The sequence below is a fragment of the Bubalus kerabau genome, chromosome 1, assembly GCF_029407905.1.
Source record: "Bubalus kerabau isolate K-KA32 ecotype Philippines breed swamp buffalo chromosome 1, PCC_UOA_SB_1v2, whole genome shotgun sequence".
Taxonomy (NCBI): Eukaryota; Metazoa; Chordata; class Mammalia; order Artiodactyla; family Bovidae; genus Bubalus; species Bubalus kerabau.
The window spans coordinates 147,616,630-147,643,929 of record NC_073624.1 but is presented as its reverse complement, the minus strand read 5'-3'; the positions used below and the strand labels follow the sequence as shown (position 1 = coordinate 147,643,929).

The following is a 27,300-nucleotide window of genomic DNA, read 5'->3' as shown; positions in this document are numbered from 1 at the left end:
CCTCTTCCCCCATTGCCACTAACAGATTGTTGATGTTTATTTTAACATGACTATATTACAGAATTAGATTGGCATAAAAGATATTATAGGAATTTGGAGAAGTTATCTAAATTTTCCTTTCAAAGAAAGAATATATACTTTAGAGCTTTGGTCTTACTTGACTTTGTTAGGCATTTATGAATAACTTGTCTATAGTTGGGCAGAACAATAGCATACTAATGAATTAAAGTCTCCTTATGTATTTTCTGAAGAACATGATTTGTTATTTAAATAATACACTTGTTATTTATGGGTGGACATAATACGAAAGAGATTTCATCCTACTTATGATTGTGAACATTTAAGACTCATGTTCTTTTTGCTATTGGCTACTAATGACTTCAATCAAAGTAGAACATTTGAAACAGATGACTAATTGAAATTGGAACCATATATAATTCATTAATTTGCCTATTGTTCTTTCCTGCCCGTCTTCCCAGTGGAAGACATAGTACCCTTTACACTTGTAGCAGTTCAAAGTTATAGCAGTTCAAAGACGTAGAGTCTCAGCTGTTACATTAAAGATGGTTTTGAGACATCCCTGACAGCTGGTATATCTCTGTTCTGCCATTTGATATTAAGATACTATCTTGGAAGACATGACCTAAGGGAGGAACATATGTTTCTAGCCTCTAGAATGACTGAAAAACTCATGTGAACCTTTAGTTTCCTCCCCTTAACAGCTTCTTGTGTTTTCAGACCCTTCTTGCTTGCTATTACGGTTAGTGATAAAGGGTCAAGGAAACAAGCCTTGCGTTCTCTGTAAGAAAGAGCCCATACGGACGATTTTTTTTCCCTTTTTATTCTTTTAATGAAGTTCCTGGTTCATTTAGTGGTCCTTTCTCTACTACTTCTTGAACTTTTTTTCTTTTGTATTTAGTATTTCCAAGCTATTCTGAAAAACAAGTCATTTCTCTTACTATAGCTGAGGCTATGATAGCCATTTTTTTTCTTAGGGGGAAATAAGTTATTATTATGTTTGCCTTCCCCAGTCCAAGGCTTTCTTGCAGCACTTTAGGGTAAACTGGATTCTGCAGTAAACTGCTGTTAAGATCTTCTGTCTTCATGATATGCGTCTCTACTTTTCTGTATGCCTTTTGCCTAGGATTTAAGTGAGTGATTAGATTCTTTCCTTCCTCTGGACTCTCTTTTCCTACTATTTCAGTGAACCATCCTTTGTCAGCAGGACCTTTTTCCCAAGTAATTAATTATTCACTTCCCCTCTTCCTTGTCTGGTTATCTTTATTACCTCTTAAAAATTTGTTTTTTTCCTTAGCTGTCTTTTTCCACAAGTGAAAGGGAAAGGAAATTGGAATTTCCACAAGTGAAAAGGAAAGGAAATTATGAAATTGTCTTTCATAATTACAGACAGGACTTCAGCTAGTAACTTATGTGCATAGCTCAGAAGCCTCAATCTCTATTGAAGAGAACCCTATGGGGTTCCGTGTCCAGAGAGCTTTTTGACGGAGCCATGCTGGAACTAGGATCCTAAATTATTGCTAGCTGAAAGGGAAAGGAAAATAAGTTCAAAAAGTTATATGAAGTTACATGAGGTAGCCAAGATTAAAAACCTCCCTTGTACATTAATTCATGTGAGCACTTTACATGAATTCCTCATTTAACTTTTTATAGTTATATCTTGCCCCTTAATCTGAGTATCAAAGGTCATAAACCAGTAAGTAGCAGAATTGAAATACAAATCTACTTCTAAAGTCCCTGATGTTTCTAGTGTACTTCTATATCAGTAGATATGGTAATATAACTCACTTAGAAGGGGATTTGGTTTTGTTTTATGCCTCAGTCTGGAGGCTTATACTTCCATAATTGTAGATAGCATTGAATTGTTAAAAAGACTAATTCTAATTCCCTCTATGCTGCTTCTTATCAATGTGATTTTGAACAAGTCTTCTTTCTCTTTATTGCATTTGCAGATAGTTATCAATAAAATAAGGATTGAAATAATGGCCTGCTGGTTTCCCAGGATTGATGTGTTGTTTAGATTATGGAATATATATACAAATACTATACATTCATAAGGCAGAGATTTTGTTACCACCACCATTTGAATGGGAAACTGCAGCTTTTAACTCAATTTATTTGATCATGAGGAACTTGAGTACCTGTTTGAAATTGTTACATACTCAAAAGTAGGGTAGTAATGGTATCAGTTTCTTAGGCATCTCTTAGTGAGAGTTCTTAGGGCAATCACTTACCTTTCTTTTACCTCTTACTTTGGAGAAAACTTTACTTGGTCCTAACCTGTCATAGATAATTGTCAGGGATGATTTATTTTCATCTGTAGTGGAACCTAAATTGCTTATCAGAGATTTGTGTTTTAGAAGACACCTTATGTCTGACAGCTGTATATATTTGTTCTCTCTGCTCCATAGTTAAGAATTAGGAGAGGTTTCCTAAAAGGATTTTCTTCCTGACCAAATCTGGAACAGGATTAAGAACTGTAGAACTGGTCTGTATTTCTCCTGATCTTTTCAGGATATATAAATGACTTGTTCCTCCCTTATGTCATGTCCTTTGGAAAGCTTTTGAATTAGAAATCACTCCCAGTGCTCCAAATGGCATCACAAGAAAGATAATTTTGGTACCTGCTGTCAGGAATGAATGTGATAAATGAATTTGCTGGCAAGAAATTGGGTAGTTTCTGAGTTTTCACACAGTACATTATAGAGACACTAATATGCCAAAAGAAAAGACTTACTTGGTCTGATTAGCCTAAGTGCTGCATATCATGCTAACCCTCTAAGTCAGTGATTATCAAAAAAAATTTTTTTTCAAGGAATCCTTAAACCCAAACAAATAAGGCATGTGTTTACATACCATATACCACCTCTGAACTCAGGTTTATAAATGAGAGTACTAAATTGTAATTAATATATGAAGAGTTATGATCACACATATTTAGTTTCTGTTTTTTACATTTTAGACAGCAGTATTGAGTGTGTAGGTTTTGAACTTCTGTCATGTAATTTTTTGAATTCATTTTACAAACATTTACTGAGTGCCTACTGTGTGCTTATTATGGTGCAGTTATAAACATTAGTGATGCAGTTATAAGGAAAAGATGTGATTTCTTCCCTTGTTAAGATTATAAATGTAGAACAGTTGTATAATACAAATAAATAATTGTTTTTGATATAGCATGGTAAGTGCTAGATCAAGCAAAAGGAAGGGTGCTGTGAAACACGTAGGAGGGCACATAACTCAAAAGAATTACAGAAGACTTCCTGAAGAAAATAATGTCTTGTCAATTTTACCTTCCATACAAATGTATTTTTATTTATATTTGTAAAAACTGTGGACTTTATATGTAAATCTGTATACAGGTCTTTTGGATTGGTTTTATATTCAGTGCCTAAATATTTCTCTATTTTTAAAAGACTTAACAACTGATTTTGTCTTTAGTTATTAAATCATTGTGACTGAATTAACTGTTAACCATCATTTCCCCCCAAGTCTTAAGTTTGACTGAAATTTGTTCCTGAATGAAACCTGATTTCTAAATTGTTAGTTTTTATTCTAACTTGACGGTCTTCTGAGGCAGCTCAGTGGTTATAGAATCCACCCGCCAAAGCAGGAGACACACGAGACATGGGTTAGATCCCTGGAGTAGGAAGTGGCAACCCACTGCAGTATTTTTGCCTGGAAAATTCCATGGACAGAGGAGCCTGGCAGGCTACAGTTGAGTGAGTTGCAAAGAGAAAGACACAACTGAGGGGAAATATACACACACATTCTAACATAGCATTTCTTATCAAAAACATGTCATATCTACATGATATAAAAGCTGTAAACACTGGTTGCTACTGGTGAGGGAAATTGCAGTTTACCTTTTAAAATAAATATTTCAGATAAAGAAAAATACATCAGAGGTCAGTAGGATGTGGATCATTTTCAACAAATATCATTAAATTTTTAAAGAGTCCAATGTAATAGTTAAGGTATGTATTTAGTAGTTTCTGCAGATGAATATTGGGCTACCTAGGTGGCTCAGTAGTAAAGATTTGCAGGAGACAATGCGTCTGGAAGATCCCCTGGAGAAGGAAATGGCAGCCCACTCTAGTATTCTTATCTGGGAAATCCCATGGATGGAGGAGTCTGGCAGACTACAGTCCATGGGATCACAAAAGAGTTGGACACAACTTAGTGATTAAACAACATCACCACCACATAAATATTGGAGAAGGAAAAGCCAATGAATTTTTGTGTATAATTGCTGGGTTTATTTTCTCTTTTAGTAGCAGAAAGAGTTAAGCTGTAAGGCAAGAGTTGTAAACTTTTCTGTGGAAGTTTAGATAGTAATGTTTTCTACTTTGTGAACTGTGGTTTCTGTTATAACTGCTCGACTCTATTTTTAATGTTTTTTATGCTATTGTAAATGATAATTAAAATTATTTTTGATTGTTAGTAGTATGGAGAAATTTAGTTTTGTTGCTCGTGTGGAGAAATTCAGTTGAATTTTCACCTTGTACTCTGTGACCTTGGTAAATTAATAGTTCTCTCCTAGATTCATTTGCATTTTTAATGTATACAGTCATGATATTTTCTTTCCTTATTTAATTGGCTAAGACTTCCCAGTGCAATGTTTAATATAAACGGTTGCAGTGGACAATTCTTGTCTAAGTCTTCATCTTAGAAAGTTTTTAATGTTTTACTCATAAGCATGATATTAGCTGTAGAGTTTTAGTTTTGATTTTAAGGTGAGCTTTATCTGTTTGAAGAACTTCCTTTCTATTTCTGGTTTGCTGAGAGTTGTTATTATGAAGGGATATTGAACTTTGTTAGATGCTTTTTTCCTGCATCTGTTGAGATGAACAAATTATTATTATTTTTTTTTCCCCTGAAATGTAGTGAAATTCATTTGTGTTAGTTGAATCAATAGTGCATTCCTGGGATAAACTCCACTTGGACATTTTATATTATATATATAGTTGGATTTAATTTGCTCATATTTTGTTGAGGGTTTTGTGTCTGTGTTCATTAGGGATGTTGATCGGATAAATTTTGTTCCTCATCAGTTTCTTAGCATCAAGGTCATAAAATGAATTAAGAAATGATCCCTCTTTCTCTGTGTTCTGAGTTTAAGATTGGTATTATTAAATTTTTGATAGAATTCACCGGTGAAGCCATCTTGGCCTGGACTTTTCTTTTGAAAAATGTAAATATTTATTAATAATATTAGATTTAAAAACTATAGTATTTTGTATTTCTTATCTTTCTTTTCCTCTACTTTATTGTCCTTAATTTGATCATTTTTTAGGTTCTTAAAGCTGAGAATTTTTTTTTTTTTTTGGTGGCAATACCACACAGTTGGTGAGATTGAACCCAATCTGTGGCAGTGAAAGCACCATGTCCTAACCACTAGACCACCAGGGAATTCCTGAGCTGAAGCTTATTAGGCTTATTGATTTTAGACCTTTTATTTTAGCATGATCATTAAATGCTATCAGTTTCCTTCTATGCTCTGCTTTACCAGCATTCCACAAATTTTGATATGTTTTGTTTTTATTTTCAGTAAGTTCAAAATACCTTCCTAAAGCACCTGTCTACTTACTCCAGCCTCTAGGTCATCTCTGAGTCTGGCTCTGTTGATTGCTTTTTCTCTTAGACTTTTTTTACGTGTCTTTTGTTTTATTTACTTATCTGATTTTGGATATGTCTCACAAATTTTGAATGTCTGTAAAATAGTAAAAGCTGAATTTATTCCTGTAAATTTGTATATGTCTTGTGTGGTTGTTAGTTTCAAGATTCAAGCCAGTCTGATTATTTATTTTTGACTGACCTGAGTCTTTGTTGTTGCTTGTGGACTTTCTCTAGTTGCGGCAAGCAGTGGGTGGCGGGGTGGTGGTGGTAACTCTCCAGTTTTGTTGGGATGGCTTTTCTTGTTGCAAAACATCGGCTCTAGGCGCTTGGGCTTCAGTAGTTGCAGCTTGCAGGCTCTAGAGCACGGGATCAGCAGTTGTGGTGCACAGGCTTAGCTGCTATGGCCTGTGGGATCTTCCTGGATCAGGGATCAAACCCGGGCCTCCTGCACTGGTATGCAAATTCTTTACCACTGAGCTACCAGGGAAGCCCTGGGATTGTCATGACTTCTTGATAAATGAATTCTTTTAGCATTATTAAATGGGCCTTTTTCCCTCTGGAAATGCTTGTCTTGAAATCTGCTCTGAGTAGTCTCAGAAAGTTGATGCTTTCTTTTGAGGTATCCCCCACCAAGTCTCACTTGTGCTTTCATGGTTTAAGAGTTAGCCAAAGATGAAGGGAGAGTTTATATTCAGATTTTGGGGCTTTAGCTATTCTTACTGTTATTTAAGTTCCATTCTCAATCAGAAGACTTTATAGTTTCTAGTTTGTATTTTATATATATATATATATTTAATGGTATAGCTCATGTGGTGTTACATATTTTTTTTTTACTTGATTTTGAGGTTCTAAATACAGATATCACATCTTATAAATCTTTGTATTTCTCATAGCACTTAGCATTTTACATATGGTAGGCACTCAGTAAATTATTTTTTATAGGAAGAGAAAATGGCTAAGAAATCTCAAACCTTTTTCTATTTAAATACTTTTCAGTCTCTTTCTTAGGTACTGGTTAAATTTAATGTTAATTACATTTTTATTTTTTTGTAGGTAAATGAGAAATCTGGACAGATTATTCAATATGATAAATTTTATATACATGAAGTACAAGAATTGATAGACATACGGAATGATTATATCATCTGGGTCCAACAGCAGGCCTATGGAATGGTATGTTACTTATTGTATTTTATGATTTCTTTTTTTTGTATCATTTGTTCTAATACAAAGTGAACAATTGTATATTATTGAAATAGCAGAGCTTTTATCCAAAACTCATTTTTTAAATAAAAACATATTGCAAAATAGCAGCTATATATATATTATGCAGTGTTTATAAGTAAGTATTCAATTTTTATATAAAGCCAAACCAAAGAAATAGATTATACTTTTTTACAGAAAAATGCAAATATGACTTAGATTTTAAGTCTTATTTATTTTCTATGAGGTTGTCTCTTAATTCTCTAATGCTGAGAATACTGGAGTGCTGATACTTGAATTCTAAGATTATATTAAAATTTTGATATCAGTGCCTCAGAACTACCAGAAGAGACCTGTGTGACCATTAATTCTTTCTTTTTCCCCCATGTTTTATGTTTTTAATTTGATTTCAGTTTTTTGTTGTACATCCACAAGTGTACATATTTCTTTCCATGTGGCTAAGTCTCTAATAACTAGACACTTAATGTTCTATTAAAATAATAGCATAGGGACTTCCCTGGTGATCCCATGGTTAAGACTCCACATTTTCATCCCAGGGTGTGTGGGTTCAGTTTCTGGTCGGGAAACTAAGATCTCCAAAGATCTGTGTGGTCCAAAAAACATAAAAATAATAACATAGTCTTATAAAACTTTAATTAGTCATGTGAAATTTCAGTATAGAATTGGATAAGCAGCTAGATATAAAACAGGTTTAATACTCTTATTTGCTAACCTTTGTAATATACTTAAGGCCAACTTTATCATCTGTGAAGCAGATACTTTAAGTAATATGCATATAGCAGTTCTAGAAAGGAGAAAGGAGCAGTGACCCCACAAGAGACTGGGCCAGACTTGCCTGTGACTGTCCAGGAGTCTCGGTGGAGGTGTGGGTCTACAGCGGCCTGCTGTGGGGTGTAGGACACTGAACACATCAGTCCTGGGAGTTGTGGTATGCTGGTATAAGTCCTTTTGAGGGCTCAGATGGTAAAAGTGTCTGCCTACAATGCAGGAGACCCGGGTTCGATCCCTGGGCTGGGAAGATAACCCTGGAGAAAGAAATGGCAACCCACTCCAGTATTCTTGTCTGGAAAATCCCATGGACAGAGGAGCCTGGTAGGCTACAGTCCATGGGGTCACAAAGAGTTGGACTTCACTTCACCACAGTTAGCCCTACCATAATTTGGCCTGAGGGAGGGAACACAGCCCTACCCATCAACAGAAAATTGGATTAAAGATTTGCTGAGCTTGGCCCCGCCCACCAGTATTCTTACCTTGAGAACCCCATAAACAATATGAAAAGGCAAAAGGATATGACATTAAAATATGGACTTCCCAGGTTGGTAGGTGCCCAGTATGCTACTGGAGAACAGTGGAGAAATAACTCCAGAAAGAATGAAGAGGCTGAGCCAAAGTGAAAATACCACTCATTTGTGGATGTGACTGGTGATGGAAGTAAAGTCCGATGATATAAAGAGCAATATTGCATAGGAACCTGGAATGTTAGGTCCATGAGTCAAGGTGAATTGCAAGTGGTCAATCAGGAGATGGCCAGAGTGAACATCGACGTTTTAGGAATCAGTGAACTAAAATGGACCAGAATGGGCAAATTTAATTCAGATGACCGTTATATCTACTACTGTGGGAGAGAATCCCTTAGAAGAAATGGAGTAGCACTCATAGTCAACGAAAGAGTCCGAAATGCAGTACTTGGGTGCAATCTCGAAAATGACGGAATGATCTTTGTTCGTTTCCAAGGCAGACCATTGAAGATCACAGTAATCCAAGTCTGAGCCCCAGCCACTAATGTTGAAGAAGCTGAAATTGAACAGTTCTGTGAAGACCTACAAGACCTTCTACAAATAACACCAAAAAAAAGATGTCCTTTTAATCATTAGGGGACTGGAATGCAAAAGTAGGAAGTCAAGAGATACCTGGAGGAACAGGCAAGTTTGGGCCTCGAGTACAAAATGAAGCAGGGCAAAGGCTAATAGTGTTTTGCCAAGAAAACACACTGGTCGTAGCAAACACCCTCTTCCAGCAACACAAGAGAATACACATGCACATCACCAAATGGTCAGTACCAAAATCAGATTGATTATATTCTTTGCATTCGAAGATGGAGAAGCTCTAAACAGTCAGCAAAAACAAGACCAGGAGCTAACTGTGGCTCAGATCATGAACTCCTTACTGCAAACTTCAGACTTAATAGGAGAAAGTAGGGAAAACCACTAGACCATTCAGGTATGACCTAAATTAAACCCGTTATGATTATACAATGGAAGTGACAAATAGATTCAAGGGATTAGATCTGATAGAATACCTGAAGAACTACGTATATAATAGATGTACAAGACGGATGTACATAACATTACACAGGAGGCAGTGATCAGAACCATCACCAAGAAAAAGAAATGCTAAAGGCAAAATGGTAGTCTGAGAGGGCCTTACAAATAGCTGAAAAAAGAAGAGAAGCTAAAGGTAAAGGAGAAAAGAAAAGATATGCACATCGGAATGCAGAGTTCCAAAGAAAAGCACGGAGAGATAAGAAAGCCTTCCTAAGTGATCAGTGCAGAGGAATAGAGGAAAACAATAAAATGAGAAAGGCTAGAGATCTCTTCAAGGGAACATTTCATGCAAAGATGGGCACAGTTAAGGACAGAAATGGTATGGACCTAACAGAAGCAGAAGATGTTAAGAAGAGGTGGCAAGAATACACAGAAGAATATATAAAAAAGGTCATCTTCATGACCCAGATAACCACAATGGTGTGATCCCTCACCTAGAGCCATACATCCTGAAGCACAAAGTCAAGTGGGCCTTAGGAAGCATCACTACAAACAAAGCTAGTGGAGGTGATTGAATTCCAGTTGAGCTATTTCAAATCCTAAAAGATGCTTCTGTGAAAGTGCTGCATTCAATATGCCAAAAATTTGGAAAACTCAGCAGTGGCCACTGGACTGGAAAAGGTCAGTTTTCATTCCAATCCCAAAGAAATGCAATGCCAAAGAATGCTCAAACTACCGCACAATTACACTCATCTCATACACTAGCAAAGTAATGCTCAAAATTCTCCAAGCCAGGCTTCAACAGTACATGAACCGAGAAATTCCAAATGTTCAAGCTGGATTTAGAAAAGGCAGAGAAATCAGAGATCAAATTGCCAACATCCGTTGTAACATTGAAAAAGCAAGAAAATTCCAGAAAAACATCTGGTTCATTGACTACGCTAAAGCCTTTTGACTGTGTGGATCACAACTAACTGGAAAATTCTTCAAGTGATGGGAATAGCAGACCACCTTACCTACCTCCTGCAAAACCTGTATGCAGGTCAAGAAGCTACAGTTAGAATCAGACATGGAACGATGGACTGGTTCCAAATTGAGAAAGGAGTACATCAAGGCTGTATATTGTCACCCTGCCTATTTAACTTATATGCAGAGAACATCATGTGAAATGCTGGGCAGGATGAAGCATAAGTTGGAATCAAGATTGCTGGGAGAAATATCAGTAACCTCAGATATGCAGATGACACCACCCTTATGGCAGAAAGCTAAGAGGAACTAAAGAGCCTCTTTAGTGTGGCTCACAACAAACTGTGGAAAATTCTTCAAGAGATGGGAATAGCAGATCACCTTATCTGCCTCCTGTAAAACCTGTGTGTAGGTCAAGAAGCAAAGGTTCGACAAAGGTCCGTCTAGTCAAAGCTGTGGTTTTTTTTCAGTAGTCAGGTATGGATGTGAGAGTTGGACTGTAAAGAAGGCTGAGCACCAAAGAACTGATGCTTTTGAACTGTGGTGTTGGAGAAGACTGTTCAGAGTCCTTTGGACTGCAAGAAGATCAAACCAGTCAATCCTAAAAGAAATCAGTCCTGAATATTTACTGAAAGGACTGATGCTAAAGCTCTAATACTTTGGCCACCTGATGTAAAAGTGAAAGAGGAGAGTGAAAAAGCTGACTTAAAACTCAACATTAAAAAAGCAAAGATCATGGCATCTGGTCCCAAGATTTCATGACAAGTAGATGGGGAAACAGTGGGAACAGTGGCAGACTTTTCTTGGGCTCCAAAATCACTGCAGATGGTGACTTCAGCCATGAAATTAAAAAAATGCATGCTCCTTGGGAGAAAAGCTATGATCAACCTAGAGAGCATATTAAAAAGCAGAGACATTACTTTGCTGACAAAGGTCTGTCTAGTCAAAGCTATGGTTTTTTCAGTAGTCATGTATGGGTATGAGAGTTGGACCATAAAGAAGGCTGTGCGCCAAAGAATTGATGCTTTTGAACTATGGTGTTGGAGAAAACTCTTGAGAGTCCTTTGCACTACAAGGAGATCAAACCAGTCAATCCTAAAAGAAATCTGTCTTGAATATTCATTGGAAGGACTGATGCTAAAGCTCCAATACTTTGGCCACCGGATTTAAGAACTGACTCATCAGAAAAGAACCTGATGCTGGGAAAGATTGAAGGCAGGAGAAGGGGACAGAGATGAGATGGTTGGATGTCATCACTGACTAAATGGACATGAGTTTGAGTAAACTCCAGGAGTTGGTGATGAACAGGGAAGCCTGGCGTGCTGCAGTCCATGGGGTTGCAAAGAGTCAGACGTGACTGAGGACTGAACTGAACTGAACTGAATTCTAGCAAGGCCTTTCATTGGTTGCTAGGTACCAACTGCAAGCTCTTTGTGAATAGGCACTCTGTCAATTTATTTACCTGTACTTTTTATAGTGTCTCATATATGTCTTGTAGGCCCTTAGAAAGTACAGTAGTTTTTGAATAGCAGTGCAGTTTACTGTATGCTCTTTTTAGGGTACTCTTCCCTATAGGAATAAGGTTACTTCCAGAACATCTTGAACACTTTCTAGAACCTAGCAAAGACTTCCCTAGGTACTTAGATCTTCATTGGGACAGACTTGTAGATTATTTTCCCCAGAATCACTAGGAGGCTCAGTCAAGTTTACAACCATCCTACAGATTTACGTCTACCCATTTGCTCATTCAGCAAATACTTAGTAAGAATCCCCTGTGTAACCGGCTTCCCAGGTGGTGCTAGTGTTAAAGAATCCACGTGCCAGTGCAGGAGGTGCAAGAGACGAGGGTTCAGCCCCTGAGTTGGGAAGATCCCCTGGCGTAAGAAATGGCACCCCCAATCCATGCTTCTTTCCTGGAAAATTCCATGAACAGAGGAGTCTGACAGGCCGAGAAGAGTCAGACACGACTGAGCAACTGAAAACACATGTAACAAGCACTTATTTAGGTATTAGAAATACAGTGCTGAACCAGATGGATAAGGCCTGTTCTCATGAAACTTATAATCTAGTAGGCAAGATGAATAGTAATCAAGTAACGTGCACCCCTCTTCCCCTGCCATAAAAACTAATAATGTGCACTATATAGAGGATGAAAATAAGAGAAGGTAGTAAAGACTGGATGGTTTCTTGCAGTTGGGTAATCAGAAGAGTCTTTTCTAATGAAGTATTATCTGTTATCTAAATGAGAAAAAGCAGCCATGTAAGATCAGTGCAAGGAAAATTTCAGGAAAAATGAGTATCTAGTAAAAGACCTTAGGCGAGAACAAGTTTGATATGTTTGAAGGATAGAAAAAGGCCAGTATAAAATGGGCTTCCAAGGTGGCGCAGTGGTAAGGATTCCGCCTACCAATGCAAGAGACAAAAGAGACACTGGTTTGATCTCGGGGTTGGGAAGGTCCCCTGGAGTAAGAAATGGTAACCCACTCCAGTGTTCTTGCCTGGGAAATCCCATGGACAGAGGAGCCTGGCGGGCTACAGTCCCTGGGGTTGCAAAATGTTGTACATAACTGAGAGACTGAGCACACACATGGCTAAAAATAAGGGAATGGGGAGAGTTCTGAGAAACAATCAGAGAAACATGCAGGTACCAGATCATGGAAAGTGTAGTAGATTAAGATCAGAAATACAGATTTTATCTGAAGTGTTATGGTTAGCTGTTGGAATGCTGGTGAACCTAAGGTGAATATTGTACAGTGTAGTTTATATTTTGAAATAACTACCCTGTCAGCTGTGTGGAGGTTGGAATGAGGGGGATGGAACAAAAATTTAAAGGGAGACTAGTTAGAAGATAGTTTTAGTAGGTTAGGGGAGAGAAAATGATGAGTTTGGCCATGGTTGGTAGTTGTATAATGGAAGGAGGAAATAAATGGTCTTGAGTACCTCTGGATGTAAAAGGGACAAGAATTATTGATGGATATGAAATGAGGAAAGGAGAGAAATCAACAAATGAGATGAAAGGTAGAAGGAAAACTAGAGTAGTGTTGTGGAAACTGGAAAAGGGAAGCAGAAATCTGTGTTGAATGCTGTTGAGAAACACGATAAAACCATGGAATTGAGCAGTGAATTTGGTTTCATGAAGGTCACTGGTAACCTTGATAATGCCAGTGTAGGGTAAGTTATGCTTAAGAGAAATTTAGGGGTGAGGAATAGGGAACAGCATTCATAGGCAGTACTTTGACAGAGTTCTGCACTTGAGAGGAGTGGGTAAGAAAAGCAGAGCTATAGCTGGAGTCAAGGGACAGCCGTTTTTTGAGAAAGAAAATCCTTGACTTCTGGAAAGCTTTGAATAAATATTTCCTTTTTCCTTCCCTGTTTTAACTGAAACTCTCATCTAGATAAAGCTTTTCACATTCTTTGTTCAGAGAACTCCTACGACAGGAGAAAAAACATATTTCTTGAGGTTATTAATTTTCCCTCTGCAAGACTTGTTTGAAGTGTCATATTTCATCTTTGAGTGAATGCAGATTTCAGGCTTAATAAATATTTATTGTAAAAGGAATTAAAATTATTTACCATGAGGGACACTGATGATTCAGACAGTAAACTTTTTTTTTTATTCTAAGACTTTGCATGTAAACTCGGACATACCACCTTGGTAACCTTGGTCTTTGAGCAATGTTTTTGAGACTGCATTAATACATAGACTCCTCTTAAAATAAAACAATTCCTTTAAGAAGCTTAATGTTCACTTACCCTGTTTATGACCATCTTATTTAAATGGATACAAATACTAAACTAGTTCTAAGCTCCTGGTTCTTAGCTTTTAAAAGAATTCTAAAGCCATAACACATTTGTAAATTAATTATAACACTACAAATTTTAAAATGAGGTTATTATTTTAGTATGGAGGATGATTATGTTGTCTTGATCAGGAATCTCCGCTCACAACCTGATTATGCTAAGAAGGGAGTGTAACATAAGAGCACTTAGGTTCCTATATCATCTCAACATTTTTTGTGTTTTTTTTTTTTTAATTTAATTCCTTGTGGTATATAATAAATCCTTGTTGCTTGTCTATTTTATGTACAGTAGTTTATAGCTGTAATCCCCTACTCCTAATTCGTTCCTTCTACTCCCTCCCCTTTGGTAACTATAAGTTTGTTTTCTATATGAGTCTCTTTCTGTTTTGTACATAGATTCAGTTGTACTGATTTTTGGATTGCACATGTAACATATAGTATTTGTATTTCTGTCTGACTTACTTCACTAAGCATTTCACTCTCTCCTGGAGAGTTATACCCTCTTGGGTCACCGTGAATTAGATCTGATGTTCTTTGACATCTGAATTTTTACCTAGTGTGTAGGTTATAAAACAATTCTGGTTATAAAACAATTCTGAACAGGTTAAGAGAAAATGCCAGTCTAATAGAACTTTTAAGGTAGCAATAATCTTGTGCTTTGTGGTAAAGCTGTGGTTTGAATGTTTGCTTTTAAACCTTACAGGCTTATATCCAAACTTCTCTTTGTGTATAACTGTGATGATATCAAATTGAATTTCCTTAGGAACTCTTTCAATGCCACTGTTTTCTGGTAAGAGGGAGACAGTAGAGGACCATCTTATTTCAAGATTTTCCAAGTTGCTGTACTTGAGAATTGCTTTCTGTTACTCTCCTCTTTCAACCACATGATTTTCCTTTTTCTCCATTTATAGACAGACTGGTATTGAATATGTGGTTGTGGCAGTGGAAACTTGTTCTTTAATTGGCACAGTGGATTTAATATATCTTAGAAATCAGAATCTAGAACCCATGATTTGGGTTCTTCTAGTCTTCTGGAAATAGAAGGCTGACAATTTACTCTGAAGGTCTTTAAATAACTCAAGTAGTTTATTAATTATATTGTGATATCTGAAGGCGCATTCTGTGGGAGAATTCAAACCACTTTCACATTTACATATAACACTAAAGGCTTTTTTTCCCTGAGACTGTTCAATAAAATTCATACTTGCATTACTAGTGTTGACACTAGGTTGAACATCATATGGGCCTTGTAAGTAAAGTTAGTAAAGTTTTAAAGAGTCTATCCTAAAGATCCAAGTTATTTTGTGATGATACAGATATGTATATGTGTATTTATATAACCAACAGATATATACACATATATATGTACTTTATACAACATACATATGTATAACATTATTGAACAAGAATTATGATCTTGAAATAATTCCATTCCTTTGGTGTGAAAGTTTAAAATATTCCTTGATAGAACATAGTTACTATGAATTATAAAAAATATGTCTATAAATTTTATATATACATGTATTTTATATATGTAAATATATGCACTGTGCTGTGCTGTGCTTAGTTGCTCAGTCATGTCTGACTCTTTGCAACCCCATGAACTGTAGCCTCCCAGGCTCCTCTGTTCATGGGATTCTCCAGGCAAGAATACTGGAGTCGGTTGCAGAGATTGAACCCAGGTCTTGTTCATTGCAAACAGATTCCTTATCGTCTGAGCCACCAGGGAGACAAAATATATACACATATGTATGTGAAACTTCACCTTGTTCTAAACACTGCAACAAGATTATTTCACTTTTATTATATTGCTTTTATTATATTTCTCTTTATGCTGTAGTCTATTGAGATTTTTTTTCTCAGATTTTCTTTCCCAGTCAAGTATTTTAAGAATCCATCAGGTATATAAATCTTAGTTTAACACAGAGCTGTATGTCATTTATAATTCAATAGAACTAGAAGGAAAAAAACCCATTTGGTATATACTTTTAAGAATGCATCAGGTATATGCTTTCCTTGTCTCTAAACATTGAAAACTAATTCTGTGAATTTTTTGCACCCCTTATAATGTCCTTTTGTATGGCTGAGACTAACTTTTCACCTCATCCTCTCTTATTTTCCCATCCTCTTTCATCTGTTTCCCTCTACACATTTCCGTGAAGTTTTTGCTTAATCTCCTACTCCTGCCACTTACTATTAATATATAAGCTTCTCTGTTTTGTTTTTCCAGACTCTGATATTAGGATATGAAACTTTTTTTCAGTTGGATTCCTTTTGCTTTTTATCTGTTTTTCTCCCTCTACAGTAAATAGTTTCTTGGCAAAATAAAAGGGTATGTGAGTTTTCTCTTTATCTTCTGCTATTTGATGTTTTTTTCCCCCACTTTCTAGATACTATTCTTAGTTTATTTGCTTACTTCTTTTAACTTTGCTCTAAAATTGTTTCTAAAAATACTTTAGTGGGAAATTCCCTAGTGGTCCAGTGGTTCGGGTTTTCACTGCCAAGGGCTGGGTTCGATCCCTGATCGAACTAGGTTCCCGTAAGCTGTGAGGCATAGTCAAAAGACAAAAATACTTTAGTGGTTACAACTAATCTTTTTGCTGCTTTTTCTTCCCTTTCTTATCCTTTTTGTTACTGTACAATATCAATATATGTCTAGTAAAAATTGGTGAATGTATAGAAAGGTCTGTGCTAAGTCTTTGCCTGTTATAATTGAATCAAGTTAAGCATTTTTAAAAGTGTATATTCATTTATTTCAAGAACTGTGTATGTCTGTGTCAGATACAAATAAGTACTAATTAAATATATTTGATAAACGTAAAATTTTTAGTCTTTAATATTATACTTTATACATTTTTAAGTCATAACTTTTATTTCAGTATTAATTTTGCCATGTTTATAAGTCATTACTGTATTTGTTCTGTGGAGTTAAGGTTTTATACTTTAACTATGGACAATGCTGAGCTAATGACATGACATGGTCACCAGCAAACCAGGAAGATAGCCTGATGTACCACCTGGGAAGACCAGCTGGTACTTCCTGGGTTTGAGCTTCTTCCTCATTTAATGAAATGAAGAAATTAAAGTACATTTGCATACTTTAATATTTGTGATACATTTAATCCTTGCATTATAAACCTTGTAGTTATAATATTTCCCAGAATGTTCTCATTTGCTTTTTAAGCCCCCTTGTAATCTTTAATGGCATTAATATTTTGTGGATTCTTGGACTGATTCCTTATGCCTTGAATTACCAAGTTATGTTTGTATATTTTTCATTTTCTTCATGTTTTAGAAGTATCTTTTATACTTCTGTCTAGTCATCAATACTTCATATTTATTTGAATTACTTCAGTAATTCAGTATCCTCTGTTTATACTTATTCTGTGTTACACCCTTAAATAATGATGCCACCAGCAATGATACAGTGTTTTGCCATAAGTAATATGTTGAAACTGAAATGTGCCAAGGAATTGCATCTTTTTTTGTCTAAAACTAAGTAAATTATCATTCACTATTGATGTTTAAAGCAGCCTTAATGAAGTTTGCTTCAGACAATGAGACCCTGGCTTTTGAACATTCCTTCATGCCTTTCTCACTCGGGTTTCTAGGACATTGGGTAACTAAAATTAGGCATACCTTGACCTAATTTCAGGGGCCCCAGTGTACAAACAGCCAACAGATAGCGCTTGGGTATGTGGATTTGGAGCCAAGAGTAGACTGTGGGTTAAATGATACGATGGATTTTCAGCAATGGACCTTTAGTTGACCACACCTTTTGCTAGTATCCTGTCCGAATACCACCCCCCTGCCCCACCCCACCACTACCACCACTTAGTTTTTCTTTTAAATTTCCCTTGGAAATACTACTATGGCTCAGTTAGACTCGAAACTAATATAGTAACTACCTTGCAATCCTGACATTTCCCAGAGGAGTTTACCCTTGCTTTTGTATGTATTTACTTTGTTTTCAATGTTTAAGCTTTTGTCTTAGGTTTAACACTTAAATTGAAATTTCTAATAGTGATCTTAATCTGGTTTTTCCTTTGATGCTTCTTCCCTAGGTAAATCATTTTGCTTGGTATCTTATAATTTCTCTTCTTTTCCCAAGTTATCCACATCCCATTATTTTTTTCATATTTTTTCTAGCTTACATCTCTCTCTACAATCAGACTTATGGTTTAGTTGCACTGTAAATTCTGACAGTCTTCCCAATGCAAAATGATATGCCTAGCATCTTTCTCTATTTACACGTACCAACAAAGTACATATAGGTTAGTGTTTCATTATTAACAGTAAGATCCATCTTCCATGATACCAGGTATGAAACGTAGTTATCAGATTGGCCGTAGGTAATCAGGAAAATGTGGAGAGGTGCTTCTGACTCACATTTTCTTAGTTGTAGTAGGGCTTTAAAAACATCCCACAAGATACATTTAGTACTATACAAGTATTTCAGGTGTTCTGTTAAATTGCTTTAAACTAAACTGAGTGTAATCTAAATGGCTTTTTCTGCAGAACAGCTTCTATAATATATCTGCTAGTACTGCCACTGGGACGCATATGTAGTGGTAATTTGGTACTCAGAGTTTTTTTAATTAAAGAAACGATTGTAAATGTTTATCTTTCTCAGAATAGGAAGTTAAAGTCATATTTACTTATGCTTATACTGTCTTGGCTTTATTTGGCACAATATAGTGAATAAACCCTAAATGTTTGCTAATATATTAAAGCTTCCAATGATACCCCTTGAGGCATATGCAAGAATCTAGCCAACTGGAGAGTTAGAGGGAACAGTTCACAAAGACTGACCTCACTTCTGATACCAGTTTGCCCTCACTTCTGATACCAGTTGTGAGGTTGGAAGATTCCTGGAACCATTCTCAGGTTCAATAATTTGCTACAAAACTTCACAGAACTAAGTGGAAACTATTACATTGACATTTACAGTTTATTACAAGGAGAGAGTTCAGATTAAAATCAGCCAAGGGGAAAAGTGCGTAGGGTAGAGTCTGGCAAAGGTACTAAAGACTGAACTTTTGTCTTCCTCTCCCTGAGGAGTCATGGACAAGTTACTTTTCTAGCATCTGTTTGTGTCAGTACTCACAGAGTATTGCCAACCAAGGCAGCTCACTAGAGCCTTGGTGCCCAGAGTTTTCATTGAGGCTCCATCACGTACTGCCTATATAGTTGGCCTTTACTTGCCAACCCTTCTGCAGTAAGAACTGATAACCATATATCCCAGAGTCTCCAGGCAAACAGTGATACTCCTGTTGAGGTATGAAATTCCAGAGTCCTATAGATTGTCTTCCAGGGCAAAATCAGACTACTGGGAGAGGATCTCTTTGGGTAAGATTAACTCCTGACTGTACAAGGTACCATCTGCAAATTTAGTAACATACTTTTGGAGATTTTAACCCTTTATTTGAGTCTGCACTCTAAACATACACAAAAGCTTTTTTCAAGAAAGTGTTGTACATTTCTGGTCAATGCAGTGGTAAGCTTTCATTATAATTTTCGTTATTATATCCTTCATGAATCTCTCTCTCTTTTCATTTCTTGTTTCTACTTAGCAACCCCTATGCCCTGTCTTGTACTTCCTATTTTAAGCTAATTTAATGTTAAAGAATCCTTAGTATTTAGATACCTGCATTTCACTGGTTATTTCTGATGAATAACAACTTATGGCTTATTTTCTCCATGTAGCTCTTTAATCTACTAAACACTTTTCAAACATTTTGTCAAGATTAACCAAGTCTTTGAGGAATATTTTCTCCCATTTTCCAAGTGGAGAAATTGGGCCATAAAATTATTTCTTCAAGACCAAATTAGTTGTAAGATTAGTTTTTCTGTTCTGCTTAAATTCTGCAAATGACATACTTACTTGCTGAAACCAAATTTCATTATGTTCAAGCCTCAGTGATTTTCTGATCACAAGATATCTGAAAAAAGCTCTTACTACATTTTTAGATATATAAGGTATATGTAGAAAGGGTAAGTTGTGTTGTAGATGTATTTTGGTCTACTTCATTAATTCAGTATTCTACTGTAGCAGAATAAATGAAATGCTACTTTGAATAGAAATGGTTAAATTTGGACACTAACATTGCTCTTTCCTCATTACTGTTACATTCTGCACTGCCGTCTTAGGATGTCAACCATGGATTAACTGAGGTAAGTTTGGTGTAATAAAGTCTCCTGTTCAGAGTACGATACACTCTGTGTTGTCTTAAGTGATTGGAGATCCCAAGCTTCCTCTTTTTTGTGACTGTAAAACATATATATATTTTTATATATATATATATGAATGAGTGTATAGAACTTGCCCTATATAACATTTCAAAGGAATTTTCTGAAGAAAATTAGACCCTTTTTTCTTTAGTTAACATTACACCTATATGATGCCTTTCAACAATGTTTGTTTTAAAATATTTCCTATCCTCTTAAAGTCTTTCAGAATAAAATTTATAGTGTCCTCAGAATACAAAAAAAGCAAACTTGTAAAATTTAACAAAGGCTTACACAGAAGGCAGAAAATATTTTATGTTAGAGAATTAGAATTATCTTCAGTTTTTAAACTAATAATTGATATTCAACATGGTCATAAAATTGAATAAACTTTCAAGGTTCTAGCATTTTGGCTTACATAATCAACAATCCTGAATCACCTTTTTTTAACACTTGGGAATTTTGTATTATACTTCTGTTATAGACATTAGGTTGTGTTGTTTACTTTGCCTTTTTCCCCAGCACTTCAATCAGTGACATATTTAGAATTAGTTTTAAATTATAGGCCCAGCATTGTTTGCTTCCTCACCCTCAAATAGAAGCAGCATATAAAATTATGAAATCAAAGAGTGCTGGGGCCGATGAGGACTTTAGAAATTGTCTCAGTCTTCTAGTTTCAAAGTAGTAAAAAGACTAGAAAAGTCATCAATAGCTGGTTAGTGACACAAATACAGGGTGGAGGGTAAAATTGTCATATGAAAAATAGCCAAGAATGACAATTTACTTAAGGATTAGTATAACTCAGCATGTTGTCTTACATGTTGAGAACAACGAATTGATAATCTTGTGTTCTATATGGATTAGGCACTATTGAATTATTTCATTGTTTTTGATAGCCATAGTTAAAAGAGGCCTGGACAAATTGAAATATATCTAAAAGATGGCAGTTGGGATGAAGTAGAGTTGGAAACCATATCATTTTTCAGGGTGGTTGGAAAAACTGGGCATATTTAGTGTGGAAAAAAGACAACTTAGGGAGAATATGGCAGCATGAAATATTTAAACCATATAAACTTCCCTCCAGGGGCAGAATGAAGACTGAAATAGAAAACAAAGTGATATGTAGAAATGCAGATTCAGATTTAAAAAGCTTTCTAATAACTTAAAGAGAGTTGCTTCCTGGTGTATTAAGTCTTCACTGGAAGCCTTATAAGGAGAAGGAACTCTGTGTCAGAAGTAGCACAAAAATTTTGCTTTATTGGATACATGGTAGAAATACATCCTCTAGCTGATCTGTGACTTGCAGTTCACAGCTCTGTATTTTTCTGGCCTATTAAAAACTTTGCAGTCAATCACTATTTCATCTGCTAGGATAAATAATAAGGTGACTAATATCTGATAATGGTAATAAAAGATCAACTATTATTGATCAGCTTTGTAGGTTGACAGAAAATAATAGTGCTAATCATGCTTATTTTGTATGTTGAATGATAAATTTTGGGGCTCACAATAATGTTGGCACCCTATGGCATGCAGTAAATATGAATAAGTAGATTGCTTATCATTGGCCTCAGTTGCTAGAGTAGCCCTAACATATGAGAACTGGGTACTGTATTTAACAGAGGAGCCCCAAATTTAGAATAAATTTCCAATCTAGTTCACTGAAACTTCTAGTTTAATATAGGTTAAGCAAAAGATACCTGTAATTTACAATTTTATGGGTTCCTAAGTATACAATTCTCTCCCAAAATTGGGAATTAGGGTTCTTTATTCCAGTGCTTCATCTAATTATCAGTATAATTCCTGAATGACACAAAGCAAATAAACCAAGAATATGATCAACTTTACACAAGAAATGACAGTACTTACAAGAAATATGTCACAAACCAGTTTGTACTAATAAGCTAATTTTTTATTTCCAGTTGGCAGATATCCCTGTTACAATCTGCACATATCCATTTGTATTTGACGCCCAAGCAAAAACTACTCTGTTACAAACAGATGCAGTCTTACAGATGCAGGTAAAATGTTGTATAGTACTAGTTTAACTTGAGAGTAGTTTTAGAATTGTTTCTGTGGTGTTTTCTTAAATATTTGAAATGTCTTTGGGGATACTTTGTACCTTTGTAGTCTTGTCTTTTGCAAAGGTACTTGTACCAAAGTATCTTTAGTACTTATAAGACTATTGGATGTAAATTGTGCATTCTTATAAGGGATACTTAAATATATTTAAAAGGAAATAGAATAATTTATATAGAATATAAGGAAATAGAATTTAGATTTTTATCATTTTATATTTTAAAATGGTATAATCTTTCATCACAGAAATATGTAGCCTTTATAAACAGTTTGATTTGTTTCCTTGATAAAATGTTGGTGTGTTTCAAATCTTGCTGTATTATATATTCCCTACCTACGTACTTAGTAGAAGATGAAAGTGAGTAAAGATGAGATGATGTTAGAGTAAGAGGCATTTGATCACATGTTGGGAGGAGGGTATGAAATTTCTGTGAAGAATGTTTTAGTAATAATAAGGTGTTTTGAGGTTGGTTGTCTCCTCCTCTTTGCTCTTTTCCTCCCCCCACTTATGTTGAGTGTTTTTTCCTTTATAATGAGAATTTTAAAAACTAGTTTACATTGTGAATATGAAGGAATACAATAGTTTTACTTTTACCTTTTGAACTTGTAAATTAAAAAGGTTTTGAGTTTTTTTCCTCTGATAGAGAATATCAGACTGTAGAGCTGAGGACTAAGAAAGGATGAGATGAGACCTTGGGTACTTAATATTCTAAAAATGCTTTTAAAAATTACCCCCGTCCCACTTTTGTTAGCATTTTTTATTCCTTTAAAATAAATGCATTTGATGTTCTAAATTCTTCCATAGTTTTAAACAAATAATACAAAGAGGAATTTTAGAGCTGTGCTTATTTCTGTTTTCATCAATGGAAGAAATAAGTATTTTTGCAAGGTTCTATACTAACAATTGGATTGCTGGGTTTTTTTAGCAGTCTTTGTTAAAACAATTACTTGGTGCTGTCAATGTACGATATTTCATTTTAGAACAAGAACACAAAGAAAATCACAGGAAAAACAAAAATAAAAGCTTTAAATTGGTAAAAGCCAAATGTTTGGAGTGTGAGCACAAAAGGTGATCACTTTGAGCTTCCCTGGTGGCTCAGCAGTAAAGAATCTACCTGCAGCGCAGGGTCCTGGGTCGGGAAGATGCCTTAGAAAAGGAAATGGCAACCCACTGCAGTATTCTTGCCTGGGGAATCCCATGCAGAGAGGGACCAGGTGGGCTGTAGTCCATGGGGTTGCAGAAGAGTCACACAGAACTTAGTGACTAATAATAGTAACATTGTGATCAATCTACTAGATGACCTTCTGTAAACCTTTTGGTTGACCAGGCTGTTTCTTATTCTATGGAAAGGTATGTTTTAATGCTGTTTTCTTTTTCACCACACTTTCCATCCTAGTTATTTTTTGAGAGAAAACAGTGTTCAGGTTTATCATTATTATTATAATTCCATGCTTATTTAATGGTATCATCGGTTATACATTACTACAAAAATTTCAAAAGGCTAGTTTTTTTCTCAGAATATAGTTTATTAAGCTCTGATGCTGTGTTAAATACTGTGTTAGGTGCTATGTGAATTCAATAATACAGTAATTTGTTTTTTTTATTGTTCAGTTGCTAAGTCATGTTCAACTCTTCACAATCCTATGGGCTGTGGATAGCTATAAATAAGTAGAGGTTAGCTTATCCAGTCATAGTAGCTTCTTCCTAGCATTGTTGTTAAATTTTTAATTTTTGTTTTCTAGATGGCTATTGACCAGGCCCACAGACAGAATGTCTCCTCTCTTTTTCTCCCAGTGATTGAATCTGTGAACCCTTGCCTAATTCTAGTGGTACGTAGGGAAAATATTGTAGGAGATGCAATGGAAGTCCTTAGGAAAACAAAAAATATAGACTACAAAAAGCCACTCAAGGTAATTTAACATTTTCTGTTGTATAATTGGAACTTTTATTCAGAAAATATGTTTAAAGTTTTCCTGTTTATTTTTATAGTATCTTTGAATCTTAATAAAAATATACTTAAACAAAATTATAGCTTTTAATTGCTGAACATTTATTCATAATAAATAATGTATTATAGAGTCTCCAGAATATACTTTTCATTTCTTTACACTCAGTGTTTGCATTATCCTCTTTTAGGTTATATTTGTTGGAGAAGATGCTGTTGATGCAGGAGGGGTACGCAAAGAATTTTTCTTGCTTATCATGAGGGAATTATTGGATCCTAAATATGGCATGTTTAGGTATTACGAAGATTCCAGACTCATTTGGTTTTCTGATAAGGTAAAAAGTCCAGCCATCTAAATTACTTTTGTAAATAAATACACACACCCCCCTATATATTTCAGCTTAACTCAGTAATAAATAGGAGTTATATTACATTCCTAACATTCACAGATCTGTTTTATTACAATTTTAAAAATCATAAACTTTTGGACTTACAGTCATCAAAACAGATTATGCTTATCACACGTTTCAAATTAGCAAAATAAATTAAGGAATGGTCAGCCTGAAAAATGATGTTGACTGTTCTACTGAGTTAGATTTGAGGATTGAATAGCTACCAGATTAAATTTTATTCTGGAGAGAATCAATTTATCGTTAGGGGTCATTGATTTCTCTCCCGTGTCATATAAGGCAGAGATAATTATGCAGCAAACGATATTTCATGATCTAAGTTCTTCCCATCACATAAAGTCAGTGCCTACTCACTTACCTATTTTCCATTGCTATGCGTGCATACTCAGTCACTAAGTCAGGTCCAACTCTGTGCAACCTAATGGACTGTAGCCCACCAGGCTCCTCTGCCCTTGGGTTTTTCCAGGCAAGAATACTGGAGTGGAGTAATCATTTCCTTTTCTAGGGAATCTTCCCAACCCAGGGATCAAACCCACGTCTCCTGTATCTCCTGCATTGGCAGGTAGATTCTGTACCACTGAGCAGCCTTCCACTTTCTAGCTAAAACTGGCAGAGGCAGAGTTGGGTAGTTATGACAGAGCCCCTGTGGCCAACAAAACCTAAAATATTTACTATCTGCCCCTTTAGAGAAGAAGTTTGCTGGCCCCTGATTTAGAAACTAAGTGAAATGGGTGGTTCAGTTTGTAGAACTCTTGAGTTGAAAGAAATTTGAATTATGTACTATTTGTTCTAAAAACCTTGATATATTATTTAGTCATTTCTTCCAGGAGACTGTCCTTTGTGATGTTAGCAGTCATGATGATCAGTGCCTAGGCTAAATTTATTAGGAGTTGCAAAATGATGCTACTCGTAATTCTGACATTTCTTTTTCATTTTTGTAGCTTAAATACTTACTTGTAAGGAAATTTCCTCATCTACTGTTTGATCCTTAGTAATACAGTTCATATGAGATCTTTTACATTCTCTCTCTGTAGTTAGTTATTTTTCACAAGAATGAATCTGTTTATTAGCATACCAGGGGTGACAATTCATTTTTTGATTTTGTTTTCAAATATTATTATATATTCATGGATTAAACATATTTGATGTTTTTCAGTCCATTGCAGTATGCTGTGCTCAGTTGCTTGAGTTGTGTCCAACTCTTTGCAACTCCACAGATCATTGCCCAACAGGCTTCTCTATCTGTGGGATTATTCCAGCGAGAATACTGGAGTGGGTTGCCATGCCCTACTCCAGGAGATCTTCCCAACCCAGGGATCGAACCTACATCTCTTTCGTCTCCAGTGGATTCTTTCCTGCTGAGCCACCAGGGAAGCCCTTCAATCCATTGCAGTTATTATCTTTACTGATACTATCCCGTTTTTGTCAGAAGAGCTCTTCCACTTGACACCTGAGTCCTTTTGATACAGTCTTAATACTCTGCTTCCTAGATAATAGTACTCAGGCTTCCCAGGTGGTACTAGGGGTAAAGAATTCTTGTGCCAATGTAGGAGACGTAAGAGACATGGGTTCACTACCTAGATTGGGAAGATCCCCTGGAGGAGGGCATGGCAACCCACTCCAGTCTTCTCGCTGGAATAATCCCATGGACAGAGAAGTCTGGTGGTCTGCTGCAGCCCATGAGGTCACACAGAGTTGGGCACGACTGAGTGTCTGAGCACTGATACTCTTTAAAGTAATTTCCTTGCTACCTGGTGTACTTGGTATGATAAAATGTTATAGACTTGTACATTACTGCCTAACAATATCAACCTTTCAACCAATATTATAACTGTAAAAACAGTTAACCCTGGAACAGTAGAGATTTGAACTGTGTATTTTCACTTATATGCAGATTCTTTTCAACAACTAGATACTGTGATTCTACACTATCCTCAGTTGGTTGAATCTGCAGATAAAGGACCAGCTGGAAGATTATACTCAAGTTTTCAAGTGCACAGGGGATCAGCATTCCTAACCCCTGAGATGTTCAGGGGTCAACTGTAGTTCTAATTGTTTTGCAAGGTTTTTTGCCCCTTGAGTATACCCTAGGAGAGAAGCATGTTTGTTAGAAGGTTAGAGTAGGGGGAAGGGTTTTGGAATCTTGAAGAAGAAAGAAGAGTGAAATAATAATCCAAGGGAGTGGATCTCTCTTACCTTTTCAGTTATATCTTGATTTGGACAATAGGAGCCCAATGGAGCTGGCTCCTACTTAGTGTACTTTTGACATGTCCCCATTTTTCTTTCATTATTCTTTATATTTGGTATACAATTTGGTACAGAAAATGTTCCATGCGGTTTTGTGTTTTCCATACCCTAGTCCTGACACTAGCCATTTCTTCTAAGGGCCCTGGCTTCTTTAAGTTTAAAATGGTACTTAGAAATTTACTTGTGGATGCTGAGTGTACTCACGCCTCAGAGACAGTGTAGGAAGGAGGGAGGAAATCAGAGGGCCGTTTGTTCTTTTTAATTTAATATTATTTTTTAATGAGGTAAAATTTATAAAACTAAGTTCTTCCTTTGAAGAATTTTTTAAATACACAGTTCAGGGGCATTTAGTACATTCACAGTGCTCTGCAACCCTCACCACTATCTAGTTCTGTTTCATCACCTCAAAATGAAACTTGTAGACATAAGCAGTTTCTCCCCGTATCCTTTCAACCTCAGACAATCACTGCTTTACTATCTTTTTTCCATGGATTTGTCT

The 27,300-nt window shown here is 35.9% G+C and overlaps 1 protein-coding gene across 8 annotated transcripts in view; it reads left to right on the top strand.

Moving 5' to 3' along the window:
* Positions 1–27,300, top strand: part of HERC4 (HECT and RLD domain containing E3 ubiquitin protein ligase 4) — a 127,117-nt gene that overhangs the window by 81,045 nt on the left and 18,772 nt on the right. For 3 of the 8 annotated variants that reach the window (XM_055590878.1, XM_055590848.1, XM_055590870.1), the window contains 5 exons: positions 6,691–6,810; positions 20,042–20,065; positions 22,042–22,140; positions 23,942–24,109; positions 24,336–24,479. In XM_055590878.1, coding sequence (XP_055446853.1) covers positions 6,691–6,810; positions 20,042–20,065; positions 22,042–22,140; positions 23,942–24,109; positions 24,336–24,479 — 555 coding nt within the window. Of the gene's footprint in view, positions 1–6,690; positions 6,811–8,595; positions 9,312–20,041; positions 20,066–22,041; positions 22,141–23,941; positions 24,110–24,335; positions 24,480–27,300 lie in introns of those variants that run through there. The other 5 variants (XM_055590889.1, XM_055590857.1, XM_055590865.1 and 2 more) reach the window with 4 other exon arrangements.